The sequence below is a fragment of the Populus alba genome, chromosome 13, assembly GCF_005239225.2.
Source record: "Populus alba chromosome 13, ASM523922v2, whole genome shotgun sequence".
Lineage (NCBI taxonomy): Eukaryota > Viridiplantae > Streptophyta > Magnoliopsida > Malpighiales > Salicaceae > Populus > Populus alba.
This window is the reverse complement of record NC_133296.1, coordinates 2,595,057-2,604,780: the sequence shown is the minus strand read 5'-3', so window position 1 is coordinate 2,604,780 and position 9,724 is coordinate 2,595,057. Positions and strand designations below refer to the sequence as shown.

Sequence of the window (9,724 nt, the reverse complement as noted above, 5' to 3'; positions counted from 1 at the left end):
AACAACAAAGAGATAAAAATAAGACATGTTTTGGTAAAGGATGAGATGTGATCCCAAAACAAAATACAGAATTCCATAACAATATCATTGACAATTCATCATCATTCTTGAATCAGCTTTTTTGGCAATATTTGTGTTTTGCCAAGCACTTTCAATCACATGTCATTTTGAAGATGTTTGGGGGACAATATAGCCAATGACGCCCTCCTTCACAGACTCCACTTGTCTCTTGCTCATCAACTTTCGAACTCGCTTCTTGAAATTCTTGCAACTGTTTAATTGAAATGGTCGAGGACCCTACACCCTTGTTGCCATCATCATCGCTTCTAATGCTGCTTTATCTCCTTTGCTTTTTCCCAAATCTATTTGGAGTTTTTCTACTTGCTTCATCAAGTCTTCTTCATTACTGCCCTTTTTTTCTTTTCAGTGCCCCTGTCATCATTTGTGAAGGTCCGTCTTTAGAACATGGCATAATGGAATCCGTTGTCGGGGTCACATTCCTCAACTTTTCATAGCCTTCGCTTGCGTTGGGATCTCTAACCTTTCAGACTCCTTTTGAACTAAAGTCAAATGGTTCCAATCTCATTTGATAGTTTCAAGCACTTCTCGCACGGATTGATCTTAGAAAAGCCCACAAAATTCAACCAGTCCCAAAGTTCTTGGGATGTGTTGTATACTGCCTAATTGTCTTATCACCAGGGATGGAGCATAACTAATATAATCTGTGATTCCAACCAAAGGTACCCAGAATTTTTGTCCACAACTTACTAGGACATCCATCATTCTAACCTACAGGGCTTTCCAACTAAAACAGCTACCAGGTAACTCTTGCAGCTTCTTTCTCCAACCTGGGTCACCCAGATTTTCCCACTCCTCTTCTTCTACCATCTTCCGAACTAGCTTCTTGAAATTCTTGCAATTGTTCAATTGAAATGGCTGAGGACCCTACCATGACATCATATCTCTTGTATAGATTATACCACTTAAAAAATGATAGTTGCATGGGATTTGTTCGAGTCAGGCAAAAGTCTGGAATCTAGCAGATGCTGGTAAATAAACTCACTTGGTAAAAGAATATCTAACTTTGGCAAAGACATTGGAATAATCAATGATACAACGAGACTTGGCTAGATCACATAATTAAGGTTTGCCACCGTCAGAGTCTTCTTTTGATTCATCTCTCATCATTGTTCTGGAATCCTTAGCAGAATCTTAAATCTTTCCCATCTTGCTAGCTTGTTCAATTTTTTTTTTTTGGCAATCCACACAACTTCATGTTAATCTTCCAATGTTGTTGTTGTTGTTGTTGTTTTAGGATTGTTGGAAACCCCTCAATAGTTAGGCAATCCTGGCAGCGCACAAAAACAAGGAGGAAGAAAAGGCAATGAAAATACAAGGGAACGTAACTCCCTTCCCCTGTTTCTCTGCACGTCCAAAAGAAGAAAGTCTACAGTGCAGTTCAATACAACACCGTTTCAGGCCTTTTTTATGAACAGTGGATGAAATGGCGTTATTTTAGGCCAAACATGCCATTTCATTTAAATGAAAATGATGCCAAACATGTCAAAGTCCAAATCAGTCTTCAATTTGTGATTTGTTCAATCAAGTCCTCAATTGCAATTTTAATTTTAAAAATCAATTTAATTGCATCCCTGCCAAATCACTAGCCCTGAAGTTGGTAGCCTTTTCCAACTTGGTCCTTGGTCTCTGATTTATGCAACTTGACCCTCAATTGATCAATAAACTTTTATTTTTTTTTTCAATTTGACCCCTGATTCGGTTTAATTGCAGCCCCTTTATTTACGCGTGTTTTTCATTTTGGTCCTTGGTTTTGGATTTCTTCAATTAAGTCCTTAATAGGCCATCAAACTTCAATATTTATGCAATTAAGCCCTTGATTTGACCAAATTAACTCTTAAAAATTGATTTGTATTATTTAGTTAGCTACAATTCTATTCTTTATTTCTCTCGCACCCACCCTTTCACTCACACGATTAAAGTATTGGTTCAAGTCTTTTTTTAATTTAGAGAGGAAAATTAATTGGTTAGATGTTGGGTTGGGTTTACTCTTCAATGATCACGAGTTTGAGCTTCTTTAAAATCATTAGAGATTTATATGATCATTACTTTTAAGAACTGTAAGATTATTTGAGGTGTGCATAAGCAAACCTGAACCTTCACATTAATAAAAAAAAAAGTATTCATCCGACCATTATCATTAAAAAAAATTGAGAATGTTATCATTACATAATTTTAATGGAAGGTTGTAAACCCCGATTTGAAGATGATAAATATGTATTGATAATGTAATTTTTAATTAAAAAGAAAAATTATTGTGATTTAGAATAAAAATCTCTAGTAAATTAACTTAAAATTCAGATGAAATAAAATAAGAAAGTTGGTGCACAAAATGTTAAATAGTAATAAATCGCATAACCTTATTGTAAAGGAATAATTTTTGTAAATTTAGAGTAAGGATATTTAGAAAAATACAAGGGAATCTCAAACAATTTAATATATAATTATACACAATTAACACTAATTGTTGGTATAAATTGTATGTGTTATCATGCAGTTTTTAACCCAAAGAAAAAGGAAGTACAAGGGAAACATTTTTTTTATCATGAACAGGGACTATTTAAATAAATATAGCAACAACCTAATCAAGTATTACTATATTTATTTTGTAATTAAATTAAAACTTTCACTATTTGTGATATAAAAAATAGTCAATAAATTAAAAGGTGTTTGGATTGAGAAAAATTAAAGTCCACACGTCATCACATGCACATTAGATTTGCATTAGTGAGTGAGTTGCATAATGTCCTCAATGCGGCGGAGTTGACGGGCCGGCGCCGACCCCACATTCTCTCTCCTATATCTTTGTTTGTTTCCTATATCTTGCCACAGACTTTTTGTTTTTGGATATTACTCTTCTTTCCTGTTTTGGGTTACCGCCACTTCCTTTGTCGCCCTGTCTGGTTTTGGCTTGAACTAGAAAATTGCACCTTGTTCATCAAAAATGAAATAGAAAAGAAAAAACAAAACTCAGTTTTGTTTGCATTTTATTCTCAAGCATAAGTTTTGGGATTGCGTTGGATATGATTCCATGAAAATCTCAACCCTACTCTCAATTGAAGATCCAGATAATTACTTAAAAGCAGGGGTTTTCACGTCAGCGATTTATGATGAAGATTGTATCTTTGAAGATCCAACTATTAAATTCCAAGGTAAAAACCTTTTATTTTATATGTGATTATACATCTTCAGCAGTTTCATTTATGCCAACTCATCAGATACTGAGGGAACTATATTCAATCAAATTCTCGTCTCTAATTGTTCCATGATGTGCTACATCGTTGATGAAGTCTATAATGATGATGTGCTTGCATTACTTGGAATTCAATCTTCATTCCCCTTTCTTTTTGATCAGGTACTAAGTTGTATTCACGCAATTTGAAATTGCTGGTTCCTTTCTTCTATTGTCCATCAATTGGATTACAAGCCATTGAAAAGGTAAACGTTCTCTAAAAACTTAAAATTGATTTCACAGTAAATAAAAACTGCATATTCACATAAAGTCTCAACTTTATATCAGGTCATTCGAGCCAATCCTGATATATTGACAGTGAGAACTATATGTTTTTGGAAACATATAGTTAAATCATCACCCCAGCTTATAGTCCAAACAACATAGTTTGGGAATTTTGGTGTAGTGATTGAGAACTGGCTGGATAAAGCTGTTTTTATTTAATATCTTCTCTTGCCTGTATAGAATGTCAAGTTCTTTGATCAATTGCCCAAACTCAACACACTACTTTGAAAGTTCATATTTTGCCACAAGTGTTTCAGTGCTTACTTCTAAGGAGATTTTGTTAGCTGAGGGTTTTGTAGCAACACAAGAAGATACCCCCTTGGTTTCACTCCCTTAAGCCGAATCACTTGCTCACTCTCTTTTTTTTCAGGCAAATGCATTTTGACAGTTTGCTATTGTAGCCCTGTAATCCAGGCTGCACGGAGGATTCTTCAAGAGTTAACTGTGAAGAACTCTGTGTAGTTGATCAGTGTGGATTCATAGTTTAAGTGCAGATGCATAGGATGTGCAGCAATTCTTGACAATTTTTGAAATTGCTTGCATTACTTGGAATTCAATCTTCATTACCCTTGCTTTTTGATCAACTGGATAAGTGCAGAGTACTTAGTTGTATTCACGCAATTGGATTACAAAACGATCTCTATAAGCTAACGATCAACTGCATTCAAACTTCATTATTGGTATGTCTCCTTCTAGCGGCCTCTCATGCTAGTGCTCATGTTTTAGAACATCTTAGGTTGTAGTAGGAGATTATATCTGGACTTGTTTTCTCTATTGATTCTGATTAATCAGTGCTGCCAAAATCACTCCTACCATCACCACCATATAGGTTATATCCTATGGGGAAACCATGTGGACAAACGCATAGGTGTCTACGAGAACAAGAGTTGCTGTCTTACAATTTGCTCTTAACGCATAGGGGTGGTGGGGGGGTCTGCACTCAAGAACACATGCAACTATGTCCTTGGCTTTCATCCTCCTTGAGCTAAACCTTGTCCTTTTCTACATAGAACTATTCACTATTTGATGTTGCTGATAACAATGCCCAATAATATGACTTTGCATGCATATATCACTTGTGCTTCCAATTTATACATGTTTATTCATTTCAGCTCAATATTGTTTATTACAAGGGATGAAACAGAATCTTGAAACCCAGGTGTCCTCATTATAGCAAAGAGCCTTTATTTACTTTGATTGATAATAATGCTGTACTAAAACATATTAATCATCGAGGGAACAAAATACAAAGCAGAGAAATAATTTATTACAAACAAAAGTACGAAAGTTGAAAGGATCATAAGTCGAAACAATCAAATACTAATTTATTCATTTCAGCTCAATATTGAATTGAAGATTTTTTTTATTACAAGGAATGAAACAGAATTTTGAAACCCAGGTCTCCTCATTATAGCAAAGAGCCTTTACTTAATTTATTTGATAATAATACTGTACTAAAACATATTAATCGTTGAAGAAACAAAATACAAAGCAGTGAAATAATTTATTACAAACAAAAGTACATAAGTCGAAACAATCACATACTAATTATAAAAAATCTTTTGGAGAGTTCTCAGCCTGTCACAGTTGTTTGAGGCATCAAATCTTCCAATGTTATTGCGGAGAATGACTTTGGCAGCGGAGGCCATCGAGCTATGAGCTCCGAAGCTACTTTTCCCATGGTTGGCCTAGATTGGGGATTGGCAAGCAAGCATGCAAATGCTATTTTGATAATGGAGACCACACCTTCTGCAACTCGATTTTCAGGAAGTGGGATACGTTGGTCTATCACATCCTTCAACAATGCATACTGGTTGATTTGTGAGAACGATGAGGAGGAAAATGCAGATGCAGAAAGAGATGAGATGAGATCACCCGGATGCATTCCCATTATTACTTCCATTGTGACCACTCCAAAGCTGTAGACATCGCACTTCTCGTTCACTCTCATTGTGTAAGCTAGCTCTGTAAAAATTCGATCATTTTACATAGTACTGGTTGTATTGCACTGCTAATATGACAATATTACTATACATAACCTTTAGAGTATCCAAAAATATGTTGTAATTGTACCTCCATTTCCATAGCAATGCTTGTATTGTACTGCTAATATGTCATAATGTATATATATTACATATAAACAGAAATTTAGCAATTTTATTGTACTGCTAATATGTCAAGTATGTACCTGGAGCTGTGTATCCGAAGGTGCCAGCAAATGAGGTCCAGTTGGTTGAGTCAGGCATCAAGAGCCGAGCTGTCCCAAAATCCGAAACATGAGCCTCATATTCCGAATCTAAAAGAACATTGCTACTGGAAATGTCTCGATGAATGATTGGAGGCGAGCAATCATGGTGCAAATAGGATAATGCATTGGCCACTCCTTTAACAACATTAAGCCTTCTATTCCAATCCAAGTCCGTTGCCTGTTCTTCGCTTGATAAATTCATCTTCAAACTTCCCCTTTCTATGAACTCGTAAACTAAAAAAGAGTGCTCTATTAATGAACAAAACCCATATAACCTCACAATATTCCGATGTCGAATATCTATTAACATGCGAATCTCATTTCTAAAAGTTTTTAAATCCATAAGCTTGCCCTCTCTTGATGAGTGCAGTTTCTTCACGGCAACCACCTGACCTATTGGCAACATGGCTCGATAAACAATTCCGTATCCCCCTTTCCCTATATAATTATTGGAGTTGAAATTATTAGTGGCCTGGATGATAGTTTCATGTAGGATCTCCTCCTCGTAGCCCCATACTGCCAAATTGAGTGGACTTTGTCGCTCTCCTAAAAACGAGATTCTTTCTTTACTTGTTTGGTGGCGAAAGTATAAACATCCAACCATAGTAAGTAGTAGAAGTAGACTTCCCAGGAGAGGAAAAAGAATCAAAATGACAATCTTGTTGCTCTTTCTCCTGCTTGTAAGAAGTGTACAAGGCTTTAGACCACTCGCATTTCCACAGAGACCACTATTATTCATAAAAGCTTCAAATGGAGCTTCAATGAAGCCTTTGATTTTGGGGATAGGGCCCTCTAGTTCATTGTAGGAGATGTCTACAGTTGTCAAGCTCACCAAATCTACAAAAGCAGTTGGAATCAAACCGGAAAGTTTGTTGTGAGAGAGGTTCATCGTTTCTAACTGTTTCAATTGCCCAATTTCTGATGGTATCTCTCCTGCCAGTAGATTCCCACTGAGATCTAGATCTCCAAGAAAATGCAGGAAGCCTATCTCAGATGGGATGCTTCCTATGAACTTATTATGACTCAAGTTCAACTGTAATAAATTTGAGCACTCTCCCAGTTGTTTTGGGATTGATCCACCAAGATTATTAGAAGCTAAATTAAGGAATTGAAGTTGAGATAGCATTTGGAATGGAACAACACCAGAAAGATGGTTGTTATGAAGAGTAAGGTTGAACAACGCCTTCAACTGCCCCAATTCTTTTGGAATTGTCCCCTTTAGGAGATTTGATGAGAGATCAATCATTCGTAGCCCAGTCGCCTTTCCAAGCTCTGATGGTATCTCACCGGTGATATTATTGTTTGACAATTTTAGGCTCACCAAGTTGTGAAAACCTCCCCATTTCCAGGTAAGCGCACCATACAAATTATTGTGACTTAGGTCCACATAGTTCAAGTGTGGGTGGAGGCCAAAATCTTCAGAAATATTCCCCGTCAATTGGTTCCACTCAAGCCTAACTCTAAATAGACGAGTACAATTTCGCAAGCTTTTAGGAATTGGACCAGAAAAATGATTGTAGGCAGCTGTAAAATTTACAAGTAACCCACCAAGGCACAAGTCTGGTGGTAAATGGCCAGTGAAATTGTTTGAAAACAATTGCAAATCCATCAAATATGTGAGATTATTCATCTCAGGGGGCAGAGAACCATTGAGATTATTATGGGACAAGCTCAATTCAACAAGGGATTCGAGTTGTCCTATTTCTCGAGGAATAGATCCAGATAAATTATTCATGGTCAGACTAAGTCTAGTGAGCATAGTCATGTTCCCAATAGAAGAAGGGATGTAACCAGAGAGTTTGTTACCCCATAGATAGAAAACGGATAGGTGTTTCAGAGTTCCAATAGAGGCTGGGATCAAACCGGTGAGATTATTTACACAAAGATATAAAAAGTTAAGACTTGTTAACAATCCTATCTCAAGTGGAATATTTCCTGTGAAATGATTATCACACAAGTTTAAATTGGTGATTTTGGTCAGGTTACTAATGTGGGATGGAATAGTTCCATAGAGTGAATTGTTCAAGAGATTGAGAGTGAGAAGATTAGGGAAGGATGAGAAGTTGAAACTATGAAGCGTACCTCTCAGATCAAAATTTGGAAGGCTGAAATTCACGACACTTCCAGAATTGTCACAAGTGATCCCAAGCCACTTGCAAGGGCTGCTGCCAACCCAAGAAGACAGGACAGATTGGGTGTGGTTGTCATCAAGACTTGCTTTCCATTTTAGGAGAGCCTCCGCTTCTTTATTACCTGCAGCTACATATTTGGCAGCGCCAAATGAAGTTGCAGAGGAATTAGGAGGAAAGGCAAAGAAAGAAGGAATGAACATTAGAAGGAGAAACTTTGAGAATGGTTTCTGTAGTAAGGACACCATGAAAAAAAAAGGGATATGGTTTGCTATGGAAGATGAAGATCCTAGGCTCCAATGATAGGTATTTATAGAAAAAAAGAAATAGAATATTTATTGGAATTTTTAATTGTGAAATTTCTATTCATCTTTGTTCTTATATTACAGAATTTGATATACGTCAACAATTGTGACATCAGTTTCTATTGGGTGGAAGATTTGGTAAATCCTGGGAAAATTCATTTCCAAGTCTTATAATTTCTAATGATGCTTAATTGCAGGCTCATTAGTTCAAAACCTTCAGTTGTTCATACTAGTAAATATTGTATGAATCACTGCAATCCAGTTGACTTTATATAGGTAAATTGGAGAATTGACCTGCACGAGCAAGACTAAATTTGATTTTTAAATTTTTAAATAGTGTGAACGTTATCATGTTGGTGAAGAATTTTGTGCAAAGTTTAAGAACATTTTGATTAATTGAATCCAGCTACTAAAGGTTGATTTGTATTATTTAGTTAGCTACAATCCCATTCTTTATTTCTCTCACACCCACCCTTTCACTCACATGATTAAAGTATTGGTTTGAGTTCTTTTTTAAATTTTAAAAGGTTATTTAACTGGTTAAATTTTAAGTTTATTCTTTAATAATTATGAGTTTGAATCCCTTCAAAACCATCAGAAGCTTACATAATTGTTAACTTCAAGAATTATGGAATTAGTTGAGGAGTGCACAAGTTGACCTGTATACTCATATTAATATATAAAAATAAAAAACAAATTTGACAATGTGATCATTATAGAATTTTAGTGGAAGGTTGTAAACCTCAATTTGAATATTGATAAATATATGTTGATAATGTAATTTTTAATTAAAAAATAATAAAATTAAAAAGAAAAAATTATTGTGATTTGAAATAAAAAATCTCTAGTAAATTAACTTAAAATTCAGATGAAATAAAATAAGAAAATTGGTTAAATAGTAATAAATAGCACAACCTTATTGTAAAGGAACAATTTTTGTAAATCTAGAGTAAGGATATTTAGAAAAATACAAGGGAATCTCAAACAAATTAATATATAATTACACACGAATAACACTAATTGTTGGTATAAATTATATGTGTTATGACGCAGTTTTTAACCCAAAGAAAAGGAAGTACAAGGGAAACATTTTTTTTTATCATGAACAAGGACGGATTGAAGATATTGACTATTTAAATTAATATAGCAACAACCTAATCAAGTATTACTGTATTTGTTTTGTAATTAAATTAAAAGTTTCACTATTTGTGATATAAAAAATAGTCAATAAATTAAAAGGTGTTTGGATTGAGAAAAATTAAAGTCCACACGTCATCACATGCACATTAGATTTGCATTAGTGATGAGTTGCATAAGTCCTCAATGCGGCGGGGTTGACGGGCCGGCGCCGACCCCACATTCTCTCTTAGCTACCTGGGCTTCAATTATTTAGCGCCACTGCGCTTCTCGTGATTTTAATTAATTAATTATTATAACCCTCTCTCCT

General features: G+C 35.3%; 1 protein-coding gene across 1 annotated transcript; it reads right to left on the bottom strand.

Moving 5' to 3' along the window:
• Nucleotides 1-5,080: 5,080 nt before the first annotated feature.
• On the bottom strand, nucleotides 5,081-8,238 carry LOC118053216 (uncharacterized). The gene is made up of 2 exons (XM_035064392.2): nucleotides 5,784-8,238; nucleotides 5,081-5,560 (listed from the first exon to the last, which is right to left on the bottom strand). Exons 1-2 carry the CDS (start codon nucleotides 8,218-8,220, stop codon nucleotides 5,169-5,171), a joined length of 2,829 nt encoding a protein of 942 aa, XP_034920283.1. The 5' UTR covers nucleotides 8,221-8,238; the 3' UTR covers nucleotides 5,081-5,168.
• Between the last annotated feature and the right edge of the window lie 1,486 nt (nucleotides 8,239-9,724).